General features: G+C 51.4%; 2 protein-coding genes across 3 annotated transcripts in view; one reads left to right on the forward strand and one right to left on the reverse strand.

The window, feature by feature from the left end:
* The first annotated feature begins 669 nt into the window (after positions 1 to 669).
* Cnp (2'',3''-cyclic nucleotide 3'' phosphodiesterase) lies at positions 670 to 7,380 on the forward strand. Its single transcript, XM_006992888.4, has 4 exons — positions 670 to 798; positions 2,038 to 2,704; positions 4,708 to 4,847; positions 5,918 to 7,380. The coding sequence occupies exons 1-4, from the start codon at positions 796 to 798 to the stop codon at positions 6,365 to 6,367; spliced, it is 1,260 nt and encodes a 419-aa protein (XP_006992950.1). The 5' UTR covers positions 670 to 795; the 3' UTR covers positions 6,368 to 7,380.
* A 960-nt stretch (positions 7,381 to 8,340) lies between these two features.
* The window catches only part of Dnajc7 (DnaJ heat shock protein family (Hsp40) member C7), a 43,494-nt gene continuing 34,589 nt past the window's right edge, over positions 8,341 to 17,245 (reverse strand). For both annotated transcript variants that reach the window (XM_006992889.4, XM_042282807.2), the window contains exons 7-14: positions 16,955 to 17,108; positions 16,415 to 16,579; positions 15,334 to 15,425; positions 10,521 to 10,594; positions 10,042 to 10,188; positions 9,702 to 9,854; positions 9,066 to 9,128; positions 8,341 to 8,654 (exon numbers count right to left, since the gene is read on the reverse strand). In XM_006992889.4, coding sequence (XP_006992951.1) covers positions 8,617 to 8,654; positions 9,066 to 9,128; positions 9,702 to 9,854; positions 10,042 to 10,188; positions 10,521 to 10,594; positions 15,334 to 15,425; positions 16,415 to 16,579; positions 16,955 to 17,108 — 886 coding nt within the window. In that variant the 3' untranslated portion in view covers positions 8,341 to 8,616. The remainder of the gene's footprint in view (positions 8,655 to 9,065; positions 9,129 to 9,701; positions 9,855 to 10,041; positions 10,189 to 10,520; positions 10,595 to 15,333; positions 15,426 to 16,414; positions 16,580 to 16,954; positions 17,109 to 17,245) is intronic.

Raw genomic sequence — 17,245 nt, forward strand, 5'->3', positions numbered from 1 at the left:
GAAACCGCGCGCTAAGCTTTTCTCAGGGTGGACTTCTAAGCAGAAAAAAACCTACCTCAGCCGGAAGCCGAACTACAGACGCCAAAAAGCAAGGTCAGTACATTTAGGGACTTTTCCAGAACGGTGGACTTTGATGGATTAGGTCTTTGTTTTTGTTTGGGCAGGTGGTGCTGCCTAGCTGCCTGGTTTCCCGGCCCGAATGGTACTTCCATCATGGTTTCAGTCCTGTTAAGGTCCAGGGGCCTGTTACAAAATTTTAAGAGATCTGACTTTGCCACATGCATGACAATAGCTCACTCATTTCCTCCTAACCTGCCTGGGGACGTGGGAGAGGCAATTGCTTCCTGTTTTAAGAGTTAACGTTTTTTCTCCCTGAGAAGTGGCCCACATCTTTAAAATCCGGGCACTCTGGGAGCCAGAGACAGGCAGATCTCTGTGAGTACCAGGCCAGCTCGGGCTACATAGTGAGTGCCAGGGCTACATAGTGAGTCCCTGTGTCAGGAAAAAGAAAAAAAAAAAAAGTTAATCTTGAACTTTGGCACAGAGAGTCCAGGTGTGCCTTTGCGCTCAACCAAGGCTCAGACCGCTGCTTGCCAGCACCCTGGTTTCGATTTCCCGAGAGCGCGTGCGCAGAGGCCAGGGCTGACCCCGCCCCGTCCGCGCGCCCCGCCCCCGGGCTATGAAAGGCGCCCCGCGTGTGGTCCTGACACCCCAAGGCGCCCGTGTCCCTCGCGCAGGCGGGCGGTCCCGGAGACGGTGCCCGCAAAGGCGGCGACGGCGGTGCGCCCACTCATCATGGTGAGCGCAGCGCACGCGTGGGGGCCGGGCGGGAGAGAGACTTAACAGAAAGCGAGAGTCTTGGGAAACGCTTGGGCAGAAGTGGCTTGCAAATGGGGGCGCCAGGTTCTGGAGTTGAAGTCCAGCATCTGGGCCCTCCAAGGCAGCTCAAAGGCAAGGGGTGCGGGGAAGGTTTTGTTTTTGTTTTTGTTTTTTGGGGGCGGGGAGGGGGGGTTGTCTCAAAGCCGCTGAGGAAGGAAATCCCATAGCCTGAAAGATGAAGTTGATGCTTCCTGGGGACACCAGCTGGCAAGTGGGTCTGGGCCCCCCGGGCAGCACCAGAGCTTAGGGGTGTTTGGGAGCTGGCATTAGAAGTGGGTTCCTAACCACCGCCTCCTGCACAAGGCCATAAAGAAGCCAGAAGCCAGCTGAATTCTCTGCGTGCACACCAAAGGCGGAAGCCAGTGTGGCTGACAGTTGAAACTACCCTTACTTGTTGCTTTTGTTAGAGAGGTACTGCTAACACGCAGCAAAGTAGGGGGCAGAAATCCCTGAATACAGGTGCCCTGTGCCGCCTAGTCCTACAGACCGGGGGGGGGGGGGGGGGGGGGGGGGGAGGGAGTACGGGAGGGGGGGAATGAGAGGGCAGAGGAGGAGGTGGCTCTGAATGAGGCCCTTTGTCCAATGCTCTCCTGCCCTGCCCCCCACCAGCCCTCTGTGGGACCATTGTCCCCCCACACCCAGACAAGAGAGTATTATCTGCCGATGCCATTGTTGGGTGGAGGGAGGCGGTCTTTGGGTCACCCTCCTCTGCCCTCACCCTCCTCTGCACACCCAGAGAGCCAGGGCAGCTGTGGCTCTGCCCATACATAGCGCCTCAGGCCTACAAATAGGGACATCCTTAAGAGGTGCCAAGAGTATATAAGTTGGGGCTGACGGGGAGCCATAGGCATTCGCTCCCCTTGCATGCACTGCCACTGAAGGGCAGCAGAGGGATCCTCGGAGGCAGGAGAATAAGAGGTTAGGTGGTGTCGCGGAGGTTCCCTCTACCCACCACCGCCCTGCTGTTGAAGATACTGAAGGACCGACTGGGAGAAAAAAAAGCCACCACTCCCTGCTGAGGAGAGCACCCGCCACCCAAGGGTGCTTTAAGTTAGGCCCGGGGATTCCTGAGCTGGCAGCCGGTCCTCCGCTGGGAGAAGTAGGCCAAAGACTAGGGTTTGGTGCTTGTGGGTTGACATCTCTCCCCTCCTTACGCAGAACACAAGCTTTTCCCGAAAGAGTCACACGTTCCTGCCCAAGATCTTCAAAAAAATGTCATCCTCGGGAGCCAAGGACAAGCCCGAGCTGCAGTTCCCCTTCCTCCAGGATGAGGACACGGTGGCCACGCTGCATGAGTGCAAGACGCTGTTCATCCTGCGGGGCCTGCCAGGCAGCGGCAAGTCCACGCTGGCTCGGCACATCGTGGATAAATACCACAACGGCACCAAGATGGTATCTGCCGACGCTTACAAGATCAACCCGGGCTCTCGAGCAGACTTCTCCGAGGAGTACAAGCGGCTGGACGAGGACCTGGCCGCCTACTGCCGCCGGGACATCAGGGTTCTGGTGCTTGATGACACCAACCACGAGCGGGAGCGACTGGATCAGCTCTTTGAAATGGCCGATCAGTACCAGTACCAGGTGGTGCTGGTGGAGCCCAAGACAACATGGCGACTAGACTGTGCCCAGCTCAAGGAGAAGAACCAGTGGCAGCTGTCAGCCGAGGACCTGAAGAAGCTGAAGCCCGGCTTGGAGAAGGACTTCCTGCCGCTCTACTTTGGCTGGTTCCTGACCAAAAAGAGTTCTGAGACCCTCCGCAAAGCCGGCCAGGTCTTTCTGGAAGAGCTGGGGAATCACAAGGCTTTCAAGAAGGAGCTTCGACACTGTAGGTGGCTGTGGGGAGGGAGCGGGGCAGCCAAATCCTTGTTGGCCTGTGTCAGAGAGCCCTCTTTGCCAGGCATCCAAGGATGGGGTTGGAGGGGTGGGGGATACAGGCGGCGGCTGCCAGGCATAGCCAAAGGCGAGGCTTTAGTGGTAGAAGCAGGTGGTGCTATGTCGGGATGCCCACAGCACCTCTCTTGCAGCCTGCCACTTCTCCCGGGCACTGTTCTCCCAGCCTGGATGAAGACCACCATCCAAGTCTTGGGAAAACTAAGGGACTCTCAGCAGAGGAAATGTCACTATATGCTCTAACCTTGGAGGGAGACCCTGGCCCAAGGCTGTCAAACTCACTCAGTTTTAGCAGCAGAAGACTTTTTTTTTCCCCATGCAAAAGATAAGATGCCTCAGCTACAAAAAATAGTAAGATCAAGCCTATTGTGACTTCCCTGGGGATGGTTCTCAGGCCTTCGGCTCCCCATGGTGCTGCCATGGCATTCCCAGGGCTAGAGAACTCAGCTTCATGCCTTCCAGAACATTCCACACAAGGGACATCCTCAGAGATGCTATGAGTTGCTGCTACCTGTACCTAGGTAGGATCCAGCCGCCGCGTTCCCTCCTGGCAAGGGCTGTTGGCTGGAGTAAACGGGTAGCTTTGGGGTAGGGAAGGCTCCTCAAGGGTCCTAACCCCCCAGTGTCCCACAGGCTGTCATCCCCTAGCCCATCTGTGCCTTTGAGTCTTTGTTTTTTTGAGACAGAATCTCACTGTGTTGCCTCCCATGGCTGGCCTCTGACTTACAGTAATCCTCCTGCCACTGCCTTCCCGCATGCCTGGTCTCTTTAAACTTGTTTTTTAGTCTCTCGATTCTAGCTGGTCTGCAAACTTGAAATAACTTCATTCTGTTGCTAAATCACTCAGAGGCCAGCAGGTCCTTTGTGCCCGTGTGAGTTCTCAGAAAACTTGTTTCCGGGTTCCTGAGGCTCCTTCTACAAGGAAGGTGCTGGCGGGGAGCCAGCCCACTTCCTGTACAGAGTGAGGGGCAACCCCCAGAGCCAGGGCTTCTGGCCAGAGCTGGTGGTCCTGGCTTGGGCACGATTGCTGCTTGGTGCTGGCTTTGACCACAAAAGAGCAGAATGCTCTTCTGCTCAGGGTGTGGCAGGAGACATCGGAGACTCATAAGGCACACTCAGAATAGAAGATCCCTGGAACCGATAGCCTTTGGGGACAAACAGGGAGGAGCCAGACTGAATACAGCCACAAAGCTTGGAGTCTGGAAGATCGGCTTTGACATTCTCCTCCTCAGCCCCTTGTCCCACTGTCAGGACCCTTCCTGTTCCAGGCTCTTGGTGTGCTCTCCCCCAAGCATGCCGGCAGGGCACTGGAAGATATGGTCACCCCTGGGTGAAATGGTTGCTGTAATCTCAGGCCCCGAGGAACCTGGGGGGTATGGCACCTGGAACTGTGGCAGTGTTTGCAGTGGACTGGCAACAGTCAACCACGTATCTGTCCCACATGGCTAGTAAGTGGCAAGATGTGTTCCATTTCCCCCTGTACCTACCTTCTCATCCTGCTTTCCCTTTCCAGGTATGACGCCGGCACCGGCCTTTGGCTAGAATTGCCTAGCGCTATTACATATGCTTTAGAACTCAGAGATGTAAAGATCTATACGCTGTGAAACCAGCATGGTTAGATTTTAAATTGTTCCCGCCCAGCATTGAACCCAGGACCCTATGCATGCTAGGCGGGCACCCCCGCCCCCCAGAACTCCTGGTCCTCCTGCATCTACTATCCCAGATGCTAGGGACTCAACCCAGGGCGATGTGCATGCTAGGTCAGCACTCTGCCAACTCAGCTGCATCTCCAGCTAGGAGATGAGCCAAGCTCAGCGGACTGCGTGAGAACATCTCAGTGGGGGCCGTTTTCCCCCTCAGGGCCTGCAGTCTCTGTGGTAGGTGTTGGTATGCCCTGCTCACTGCCTCACTGCCATGACTGGATCTTCTCTTCTGCAGTTATTTCTGGGGATGAACCCAAGGAGAAGCTTGAGCTGGTCAGCTACTTTGGGAAGAGACCCCCAGGCGTTCTGCACTGTACAACCAAATTCTGTGACTACGGGAAGGCCACCGGGGCAGAAGAATATGCCCAGCAGGATGTGAGTTCTCACCCAGGGAAAGCCCGGTGAAGGAGGGGAGGGTGAGTGGGTTCAACTATCTTCTGGAGCTGCGGCACGAGGCAGAGATATCACACAGCGGCTGGAGAAGCGTGGCCTCCTCCTGGCTGTGGCTCAGTCTCTGCTCTTGTGTTACCCTCTTAGGGACTTAACTAGTCCATCTGTCCCCAGAACCTGCTCAAAGGGCCTTTTCCCTCAAGCAGACTCATGGAGAATGCCAGGCTGCAACAGGCTCCTTCTCTGGCCTCTTGAACCCATGTTAAGTCCCGGAGTCCCCAGTGCTAAGATTCCTGGGTTCCAGAGGGCCTGCTGCACTGGGGCTCCAGTCTCCTGAGGGAAGGAGTGGCTCAGGAGAGCGAAACACCCATTCCTGATCGGACGGACGGACGGACAGCACACAGCCCATAGCCAGATGCAGCCGTCCTTAACTCCAGGCGTGTTGCCCAGTTCCTAACCTCCTTCACCACTGCCTTCCCGGCCACCATTACCGCTTCTGTACTGGCCTAGCCTCGCTCAGGCCGCAGCTCCCCAGGAGCCCGGTGCTCGTAGCTTCGGTCACCCGTGTTCTCCAAGCCTAGTCCAGTGGGAGTGGCTGAATACAGACCCTTGCTCCTTTCTGTGGCCCAGTTAGCAATGCTAACTAACCAAGCACCTGTCCCACGCCATCAGGTATGGCCAGAGGTGTAAGCAGAGGTCAACCAACAGTGCGTCGAGTGAGTGGAGTGAGCCGTGGAGTGAGCAGTAGCTGATCCCGGCTCTTCACCACCACTGCTAATCCTGTCTCCTCAGAGGTAGGCTCTAGGGTTACCCCTCTCTCACAAGTGAATAACCAAGGCCCAGAGGGGCTAGCGGCACACGTAGCGCCTTGGGCCTGGTAAGTGGGGCTTATGTCTGGTACCCGAGAGCCTTTCCCCAGCATTAGCTTGAGTGGCTGGTGTCGTCTATTTGATCTGCCTTTTAAAAAGACCCCCGCACAGGCGCACTCAGTCTCCTCTGGGGGTGGCCCTCCCTTGTCAGCTGTCCCTCTAACTTGGGTCCCCCTCTCCCCCCAGGTGGTGAAGAGATCTTACAGCAAGGCCTTCAAACTGTCCATCTCGGCCCTTTTTGTGACACCCAAGACGGCCGGGGCCCAGGTGGTGCTGAATGAGCAGCAGCTGCTGTTGTGGCCGAGCGACGTGGACAAGCCGTCTTCCTCCGAGAGCCTGCCCCCAGGGAGCCGAGCTCACATCACCCTGGGCTGTGCCGCCGATGTGCAGCCCGTGCAGACAGGCCTTGACCTCTTAGAGATCTTGCAGCAGGAGAAGGGGGGCAGCCGAGGTGAGGAGGTGGGTGAGCTCCCCCGGGGCAAGCTCTTTTCCCTGGGCAAAGGGCGCTGGATGCTGAGCTTGACCAAGAAGATGGAGGTCAAGGCCATCTTCACGGGGTACTATGGGAAGGGCAAACCTGTGCCCATACATGGCAGCCGGAAGGGGGGTGCCATGCAGATTTGCACCATCATCTGAGGGTTCACGCCACTCTACCCCTTCTGCTCTTTAGAAGGCAGAGGGGTGGACAGGGCAACATGCCTTCCATTTGATTTTTAAGATTTTTTTTTTTTACTCGAAGCTAACTTACCTGTAACTTTTTAAGAGTCTGTAAAGTAACTGCCAGCCCCTTCCTGCCCACCCTCTTCCCCTTAACACTGGAGCTCTCAACACAGGCGGGTGGGGAGAGGAAGACACCATTCAGGAACCTGGACCAGTGGTGATAAAAGACTGGGCTATTGGGCCTGGAGCCACATCTGCCCCACATCCAGGAGCTGGTTAACTCTCCCTTGACCCCTGCCTGATGCCCATCTAGAGCTGGGCACACCTCAGAGCTGCACACATCATGCTAAGGACAGTGCTACGCCACAGGAAAACAGTGGTAGCTTTGAGAGGGGTCAGATCCCTGGGTACCAGTCTTATTTTTTAATCACTATAGTGCCTAAGAAGGCCTGGGCTACTTCCTGGTGTGTAAAGGGGTTTACCTCCCACCTTTGGTCATTCCTAAGTCCCTGCCACCTCCTTCACACTGTGACTAGGTGAAGAGTGTGATCACTAGGGGAGAAGTGGAATCACCAGAAGCACATCTCTGGCCTCCCACTGGCCACCCACCCTTCACAGTAGCGTGCCACTGCTGTGTGGACGGGCACTGAGGACAGATAGACATGGCCTGAGAAGCTCCAGCTTTGCTCTCTGCCCAGCCCATCCTGCCTCCATGGTGCCTCTAGGGCCTCCTCGAAAGGAGGGTGGTGGGTACCAAGAGCCAATGGAGGGGGCCCTGAGCTGGCCAGAGTGCGCCCCATCTTCTGCTCTGGGGAAGTTGAACAAGATCACGTGTGTGGTTCCTGGAACACCTCACTCTGCCTTTGCTCAGTAACAGGACCCTGCTAATTGGGTTGTCACCCAAGAATCTGGGATTTATGTTCCTACCCTGGTTTTGCCCACCTCAGCAACTTCTAAGACTGATACTGAAATAAATCATGTTAATCCTAGCTGTGTGCAGTCACTCTTGGCCTTCTATGTCCAGCTCAGTATTCCCTGGGGGCCAGGGCTGGGTACATTAAGACTAGCTTTGTCCCACAGCTTGGGGCCATCGGTCCTGTCTCCCTTCTGCTGGCTGGGCACAGCTGTGATGAGGCTGGGCAGCTGAACAGTGTTGGCTTTCATGAAGCAGAAAGGAGAGGCTGGCTTCAGACTCATGCAGAAGGTGGGGGTTGGCTGGGAGCCAGGGACTTGGAGCACAAAGCCTTTATCTGACAGCTAAGGCGACCACATGCAGGTGTCCTTGGCCCAGTCAAAGACCTCTCGGCAAGGCCTAGAGTTTCCAGCATGGGCTTTGCAGGGTCTCTGGGGAAGGCCACCTTAAGTCAGTGTTCTTCAAACACAAGAGAAGACATGCAACAGCTCCCCCAGGGTCACGGGCCCGGCCTGACCGTCCGGCCACTGTGGTTCAAGGCCTCTCTCCTGGCTGTCTGTACCGTCGGCACCTGCAGTCTAGCTCAAAGCCTGGAACAGTAACTGGACTGAGCAGTGTGACAGGCTACAGGGCCCTTCTCCACTTTGCCTATCTGAAGCAGGAAACAAGACCAGTCATGTATTTGCAGTTTCCAGTAACACGAGCCTTTAGAGCCAGCAAACGGCCTGAGCTCTGGAGTTGCCTGGCAAACTTTAAAAGAGCCTGGAGGTCAGGAGCAGAATTTTGTTTTCATGTCCACGTCCTCAAGCCCACAGTGACAGTAAGAACAATACGAGCACGACAGTGTGGTCGCTCATATTGTAATCCCAGCACCGGACAGGGCTGAGGCAGGAGGACTGCCCTGCTCCAGGGCAGCCCAAGACCATCTAAACCAAACAAAAGCAGAGCATGCACACACATGCACATGCACACTAGGCACCTGTGCTCGTGGATGAACTCCAGGTACAGAGAAGCTACCAAAGCTAAGGACCAAAAAAATGGTCAAAACATTTTATTTTCTTTTTTAATAAAGTTAAACAATACAACAAAAATTCACAAGCTGCCTCCCTGTCTACCCCTGGCTTCCCTCCCCTCCCCAGTCCTCAGCGCTGGCTCCCTTTCCTTCACCCCACTCATACAGACACAGGGCACCCAACTGAGAAAACGAAACTGCTCTAAGTACATGGGGACACGATGGAGGAGGTGAACCGTCCACATTCATGGTTAAACTGAGCGAGTCTGCATTTTCTGGGTTCTGAGTAGTTGCCCTTCATTAGCCAAACTGAAAGAAGAAATTCCCTGGGCCAGATGCTGAAAGGGAAAAGAAAGGCTTGTTAGTTGCTCTGTGGATTTCCTTAGGAAAACCATAGCTGTTACAGAAGTCTTCAAGGGCAGCTTAATCCAAACCCAGAGACTCCAAGGGTACCAAACCGTCTGAGCCATGAATGCAAGGGCCAGCATGCAAGGCACACCCAACCACTGGGCTGGAGGTGCATTTTGTGTGTAGCTTCTGAACACATTTGCTCTAGTGAACAAGGCTGGTTACTAAGGGCCTTGGTGATGCTTCTCTGACCCTGCCAAGTGCACTGAGAAGGGTTCCAAGCACCCTAGAGTGCATACACGTTCTGTTGACCAAGGATCCAGCTGTCTCCACTCAGACTGAGTGAGGGGTCAGTGTTGGCTTATCGCTTGGGAGCTCTCAAGAGCAGCAGGGATACCCACCTTCAAAGCTGAAGCCCCCAGGGCCACCGAAGAATGCCTTGAAAATGTTGTTTGCATCAAAATCTGGTGAGAAGCATGGAAGAGACCAAAAAGGGAAAATCAGAAGAGTCTGAGGAACCAGACGCAGTAGAATTCTGAGTATCACTTCCATCATTTCAGCCTAGATGTTAGCAAACCTTTCCCCCACCCCAGTTCCGGCGTCTGTTCTCCTCCAAGAGCAGTCCAGAGGGAAAGCTTGCTCTGCCTCAGCCTGCTCTGCCTACTGTCTCCTTCCTTAGAAATGTCATCTGCACTACGCTGCCCTCCTCTAACGCTGGGCTATTACTGAGATGGCTCACTTTTCACTTGAGTGTCAGCAAGCTCAAGGCAGCAGACTGCAGACCCTGACTCCTGGAACTAGCACTGGGCTCCGTTCTGCCAAGCCCCAGCAGTCCCGATGGCTCCTGTCCTAGCTCATCTTTTTGTGACAGCCTGCTGTCTCACATCACTGGCTGACCACTTACGGACTTCACCTCTGGAGTGTCCCAGCCCAGAGGGCAGAAGCCTTGGTACCAACAACAGGGCCTTTTCTGGTGCTTTAGGGAAAAAAATGTTTTACAGGGACCACCTTCATTCCAGGAGCCCAAACCAACTCACCGCCCATGTTCATGCCCTCCTCATCCAGGTCCTGTCCACTGTCGTAACGAGTCTTTTTCTTGGGATCAGAAAGGATGGTAAAAGCCTCTCCCACTTCCTTGAACTTCTTTTCTTCCTCCTTCTGAACCTCAGCGCTGGCCCCACTGTGCCGATCTAGAGGATTCAGTGAAACCAGGGTCACAGGAAAAGTCTGTTTATGTCCCAGTTTGGAATGTGGCACCTCCCACATTCTGTAGGACAGGGAGCTCACCACCCCTTCTTCCCACTGAAGAGCGAGTCTCCTAGGTGCCCATGCACTTGCCCTGTGGTTCTTCCTGCTGTACCCCTCTGCAGAGCTCACCTGGATGGTGCATCAAGGCCCGTTTCCGGTAAGCTTTCTTGATCTCATCCTCAGAGGCATTCTTGTCCACTCCCAGGATCTTGTAGTAATCTTTCCTCTTGCTCTTCTTCAGTTCCAGCTGTGCGTTCTTAAGGAGCTGTTTGTGTTCTGAGGGAGACAGGTGACATCAACAGACAGATCTACTGCTTCCCTTGCTGGGTCCCAGCCCAGCTGCCCAGAGGATGGAAGCCTCGGTAACCACAAAAGGGTCTTTTTTGGTGCTTCCTTCTGAAGACAGAGGAAGTGAAAATGACAGGGAGGGAGGAGCTAGAACCAGAACACAGGTGCCTAAGCAGGAACCCTGTTGCCTGCTGCCAGGCTAGTAGTGATCAAATAAGCTCCAGGTCCACTCCTAAGTGAGACATCAAATCATCCCACATTTTAATTTAGGACCGACAAGGCCACAGCTCCCCGAGTCTGATGGCCCTTTGTTCTCATACCTTTTGTTTTCTCCGTCTGATACACTTTTTCATAGTCCCGTACAGCTTCTTCATACTGCTCTGTGTCCATGTAACTGAGAAGGAAGTACAGGGTAATACAGCACTCAGACACAAAAAGCAATGGCCTGTGGGACCTTCTAGGGAGAAGGCAAGACTCATGCAAGAGATACACACTTTCCATAGGATGTTTCATCCAACAGTAGAATCCCTTATCTAAAAAATGAATTAATTTTCAGTTCCTCAAGGCAAAGAAGCCTCATGGCATTTCGCACCCAGCCAGTGATCCTCTGCTAGAAGCGGGTAGTGGCTGGGGAGAAAGCTCTTGGTGACACAGCACTGCCCACCAGCTGGGCCGCCTTAGGAAAGGTCATGTGAAGGCACCATCTTGACTCCCTAGGACTGGAACACAAGGGAGAAACTGCTGTGATAGAGCTCTGAACATGCAGGGAGCTCCAACCAGGCACAAGTGGGGTTAGCTGAGCCACTGGAAGGATCAAGGTCAGGTGGAGGCTGCTGCTGAATGCTTCCACTAAGATCAACCAATCTCAGAGGTAGAGGTGAGACACAAGAAGGGATTCTCAACAGTCTTGCTTCGATTTCAGTAGCACAAAAGCAGAGGGATCCCTAGGCCAAAATGGGAGGACTGAAGGGAAAAGGCAGAGTATCCGACTTTGAAAGTGTTTCCCACAGAACTAAGCTGTCGTCTTTTTTAAAAATAATTTATTTTTATCTTGTGTGCATTGGTGTTTTGCCTGCATGTATGTCTGTGTGAGGGTGTCAGATCTTGGAGTTAAAGACAATTGTGAGCCGCCACCTAGGTGCTGGGAATTGAACCTGGGTCCTCTGGAAGAGCAATCAGTACTTAACTACTGAGTCACCTCTCCAGCCCTCCAAATTCTTATGACCAGATGGCACCAAGTCTGTCCTCTCCATCTATCAGATACAACATCTGCTACACTCCCGAGAAACAGCTGATACTTCCATCGTGCCAGCCCATCTTTACACACATCAGCTTTGGAGGCCAGGGCAGGGAGGCTGATACCAATGTGGCTGGCCAAAAAGAGGCTCGACATCTTAGTCATTTCTGAATTTCTGGAAACATAATCATCTATGACTTTAAAAAACAAAACAAACAAACAAAACAAAACAAAACAAATGCCCACAATGTCCTATAGACAGAGGGTACTAGGAATATAGAGAAACAATTCACAGGGCAAAGCATCAGATAACCTGAAGTAAAATAATTTAATATTCATTGCCAGGTGGTGGTGCATGCCTTTAATCCCAGCACTCAGGAGGCAGAGGCAGGCAGAACTTTGACCTCCAGGCCAGCCTGGGCTACAGAGTGAGTTCCAGGACAGCCAGAGCTACACAGAGAAACCCTGTCTCGAAAAACAAACAAATAAACAACAAAATCTGACGCATTAGTAACTCTGACATGATCTCTAGGCCTGTGCATAATGTATTAAACAAGTACCATGACAATGACTTGCATTCTTTGTAATTTGTAATTTTTCAGACAAGGTCTTTCTTCTTCTGCAGCCTGGGCTGGATTGGAACTTACTACGTAGCCCAAGCTGGCCCCAACTGGCTATCCTCCAATCTTAGCCTCTGAAGTACTGGGATTTACAGGTGTGAGAGTTGCCCATCAGGAGCTGCATTATTTTGCACGTTTTAAAAATCAAGAATACCCTTCCAAGTCTCTTAAATGTTGAAGAAAAAGTAGAAAATGAGGCTTTAAGGGGAAGAGGAATCGCTCTAGCTTGTGGGAAGTGAGGTGGCAAACATCTGCCATCTGCCCAACTTTAAGGCTGAGTTGAAGCCGGGCGGTGGTGGCGCACGCCTTTAATCCCAGCACTCGGGAGGCAGAGCCAGGCGGATCTCTGTGAGTTCGAGGCCAGCCTGGGCTACCAAGTGAGCTCCAGGAAAGGCGCAAAGCTACGCAGAGAAACCCTGTCTCAAAAAAACCAAAAAAAAAAAAAAAAAAAGGCTGAGTTGAGCCCAACCGTACAATGGTCAGGCCTCCAGGAGGGCTAGAGCTAACTGCTGGCATGTTTTCGCAGTCCACCAGCTTTAGGGGACTGTTACTATATTCTCAGCCAACTATGTCTAAGTGTCCACCGCCCCTCAACTCAGGTGGAGTTTCAAAGGCAAAAAGCCACTCAAGAGCAGTTCTATCCTTAACACAAAACAGGGACTTGTCAGATAAAGCAATTTCTGATTTTTGCTGACTATAAGCACACATACACACAAACAAAACCATCTTCGACTCCACTGTCTCCTAGCAGACTAAGAATGGACTACTCTTCACGTATCCCTTTCCCACGGTACATAGACAGCATCAGGCGAGTAGATACTACAGGACGCCACTCTTTTTGCTGTTAGAGAAAACTGAAAAGAAAACCACTTATATAGCATATTGTGGTGCTTAAAGTCTTTAGTTGGGCCAAAGGGTTTTTTTTATTGCTGCCGTTTTTAATTTTATTCATTTTTTGAGACAGTTTCATGTAGCCCAGGCTGTCCTTGAACTTGTGAATTTTTTATTTTATTTTATTTTTTAATACATTTACTGGCAGGGCAGTGGTGGCACACACCTTTAATCCCAGCACTCAGGAGGCAAAGGCAAGTGGATTTTTGTGAGTTGGAGGCCAGCCTGGTCTACAGAGTGAGTTCTAGGACAGTCAGGACTACACAGAGAAACCCTGTCTTGAAAAAACCCAAAAATACATTTATTGTGTACGCTCTTGAATATGGACAGTGTGCATAGGTCAGAGTTGGTAATTCTTGGGAGTCAGTTTTCTGCTCCCACCATGTGAGTCCTGTGGATAGAGTTCAGGTTGTCCAGCTTGGTGGGAAACTCCTTTACCCAATGGCCATCTCTCTAGCCCAGCCTTGAACTTCTGATCCTCCTGAGTGTTGGGATATAGGCATGAAACACTAAGCCCAATATGCCAGGGACTGAATCCAGGGCTCTGTGCATGGTAGGCAAGCAGCCTACCAACTTCCACTCTCTTTTGTGGGGTAAGGAGCAGGGCGATATTAAACCCAGGGCCTCACACATGCGAGTGAGGCAGGTTCTATACAACTAAGCTATACCTCCAGCCCAGCCTTCCATTTCTGTCTGGCAGTGGGGTGTGAAGATGGAATGAGTAACACAGGATCGATAACACAACTCTAGCAGTTTTCCTATCACAGCGGTGAGAATCCGAGGTTCTGTACCGCTGATGAGGGAGTTTCTGGTTTAAACATCAGTAGCTGTGCAATTAGACTTTACAGTTTATAATTAGGAATGAAACGGGCAATGGGGAAATGACACCCAAGAACTTCATTTTCCTTTTCAATCTTTAAAACCAGAACCACTGCCCCAGGCTGAGATGGGGAAAAACCCTGTCACAGGCCCAGGGATGTAGCTCAGCCTGTCTAGTGCTTTCCTAGCATGTATGAACTACATACAAAAGGTGTTGCTGCAGGCTTACAATCCCATCACCTGGGAAAGGTGGGGACAGGAGGATTAGAAGTTTAAAGGCATCCTGGTTTTATACGTAAGTCTGAGGCTAGCCTAGCCAATCTTAAAAACAACAACAACAATCAGGAAGTTCTCGATTAGAGAGTAGCAGGAAATGACATGACTTTTTTTTGGTTCACTGTGCCAGGTGTTAAACCCAGAGCTGTGGTGTGTGCAGTTTCTGTGTGAATGCAGGCTCACATTCACCAAGGAACACACACAGAGGTGAAGGGACAACTGAGTAGCGTTGTCTCCCACTTGGAGACAGGGTCTCTTGTTTACCACCCTATAATAGGCCAGGCAACCTGGCGTGAGAGCTGCTGGGGATTCTCCTATTGTAGGAGTGCTGGAATTCCAGACATCTGAACGCATGTGGGTCCTAGAGATCTGATCTCAGGTCCCTACTGGCTGGCATCTCCCCCCCCCACCCCCCGTTCTATTTTTTGTGAGACAAAGTCTTACTCTGTAGCCCAGCCTGGTTTGGATAACTATGTAGCCCAAATTGGCCCTGCTTGCGCTAATGTTGAGTCTCCTGCCACAACCTCGTAAGTGCTAGAGTTCTAGGCACATGCCACCACACCTAAGCCTGAAGAATACTTTTGAGACATCACTCTAGCCCTTGACACTGTTCTGTCTGAATAAAATTCTCCAGGGGAATGGATTCAAGAGTAAAATGAACAAAAAGGCTGGGGAGCACCTAGCATCTGGGGCCGAGGAGCAGGCACGATCCTCGTCACAGAGCCCACTGTGCTTGGCACACCTGGCATGGACTATTTATCCTGAGTCTATCAAAAGTTGTTTTTTTATATAGCTGTACCACTGAGGCAAGTGAAATCGCCTTCCACTGTGCCTTCCCTGCCCTTGACAAACAGGCAGGGACAGCTCAACCGTCTCTCAAAACCCTTCCTTCTTCCCTCTTCCAAGCATCATCCATCCATCAACAGAACACTCACTGGGTGAGCACTGACGTGCCAAGCACTGTGCCAAGTTAGAGCGGAAGTGAACACCACAAAAGAAAGTCTCCAAAGGAAATGGATTCACATGTTAACAGAAGGAATTTGGGTCAGGCATCAGAGGAAACTTACTGACCGTGAGGGGCGTTAGACACAGGCATGGGAGACTGAGGGAGCGTGTGCAATCTCCTCGGCTGGAGGTCTATAAAGATAGTCTAGGGCTGGAACAATCCCACCTAGAGGCAGGGGGAAGGACCAAATGACCTCACAACATCCCTGGGTCTGTTTTGTCAACCATAATGCAATTCCCCTAGTTGACCAGTGGCAAGCCTGTCCCCCCTCCAGCGGCACTCACCACTGAGCTCTTCTCAAATAGGCTTTTATGTAGGTATCATCGAGCTTCACCGCATTTGTACAGTCGTCTATGGCATCATCTAGTTTCCTAAGCTTCAAGAGAGAGAGCGAGCAATCACACTTCACATCGTCACTGATGGAAGAAGTCCAGAAACTGTGAACATGGCTAGATCCCTGTCTTACCGTGTTCTTGGTCACTGGCAAAATCAGGACTAAGGACACCAAATTCCAAACTGGTTTCTTTACTATGTGATAAAAGCCAGTCACTGTTAAGTTCCTTAGCATGTCATGTTAGTGCCTAACCAAAACGATAGGTCCCACGGTCCCACCCTTCACTCTTCCACAGGTCAACTACAGGGACCAGAAAGACTGCAATTTTTTTTAAAAGAGTTATTTATTTATTATGTATACAGTATTCTGCCTGTGTGTATGCCTGCACATCAGAAGAGGGCACCAGATCTCATTATAGATGGTTGTGAATTACCATGTTGTTGCTGGGAATTGAACTCAGGACCTCTGGAAGAGCAGCCAGTGCTTTTAACCGCTGAGCCATCTCTCCAGCCCAAGACTCCAATTTTTTTTTTTTTTTTTTTTTTTTGGTTTTTCAAGACAGGACAGGCGTGCGCCACCGCCCACCTTTTTTTTTTTTTTTTGCCAAGACTGCAATTTTTAACTACTAGAATTCTACAGGAGCAGAAGCCTAACCTTTCTCATTGTGGATAGGGTCACAGGACGACTTTGGTCACTCTCAGTTATACATGGTGACGATCAGTTACTTGGGGATTTTAAAAAGCCCAATGAACATTGTTAATTTCCTCTATCTCACTCCTGAAGAATAAACAAACCCTAGCACCAATGTAAAGAGGAGACACTTGTTCAAATGCCAAGAGACAACTGAGGAGGACAGACAGGAGGGACAGCCTGCCAAGCTGCCCCACAAGGTCTCAATGCCACAAAATAGGTGAGTTTGCACCTCAGAAGGTAGTTCCTTACAAGACAGGGACATCCTTCCTTCTTGTATCTGGCTTATTCCTGCTGAGCAGATCTCCGAAGACTTCTGACATCCCAGACCAAACGCTTACCTTGGAATTAACCGTACCCCGATTACAGTAGAGTTTAGCATTTGTTTTTATGTTGTTGGGGTCTATCCCCAAGGCTTCTGTGTACAGTTCATATGCTAGCTTGTAATTTCCTTCCTTAAATGCTTTATTCCCGTCTTCCTTTTTGGCTTTCAGGGCTTTGGCATTCTAGAGAAAAGCAAGGTGTGATCAGTTCAACCCAGAAAGCCTCAGTTCTCTCAACAGTGAGGATAGCATTTTCAATTTCTTCAACCCCAGCAGTCTGATAGGACAGCCCCCCCCCCCCTCGCCCTGCTCAGGGATGCTCTGACAAAGTGACAAATGGAGCTGTCACAGTCCTTCTGAGTCTCAATTCTTCCAGTCTAGCCAGCATCATTATTCTCCTCTCTTCCCACTTAGTACCAGGGATGGAACCCAGGCCCCCAGGCATGATAAACAGACACCCTACCACTGAGCTACAGCCCTAGTTTCACTCATAACTTAAGCTATGAAAGGAAGCTTTATTCCCACTCTGATTCTTAGGTCATCATGCCAAGAACTTACTCTGCAAGCAATACAAGCCTTCTCGTGGTCAGGAGCCATCCTGAGAGCCTGCACAAAAAACTGAACGGCCTTCTCAATACAATCTTCATAATAAAGGCAAAGACCACGGACATACAGAGCATCAGCATTGGTAGAATCCATTCGTAAAATATCACTGCAATAAAAAGAACACATTCAGCTGTGATTTGGAATGTCCTGACCATTCCTACCATCTGTGGTCAGACTGTTCCTCCACCATGGCTCTAGTATTCAAAGTACTCACAGGTAAACAGATTCCTAAGAACTACTCTC

The sequence above is a fragment of the Peromyscus maniculatus genome, chromosome 8 (assembly GCF_049852395.1).
Source record: "Peromyscus maniculatus bairdii isolate BWxNUB_F1_BW_parent chromosome 8, HU_Pman_BW_mat_3.1, whole genome shotgun sequence".
In the NCBI taxonomy this organism is placed as follows: Eukaryota; Metazoa; Chordata; class Mammalia; order Rodentia; family Cricetidae; genus Peromyscus; species Peromyscus maniculatus.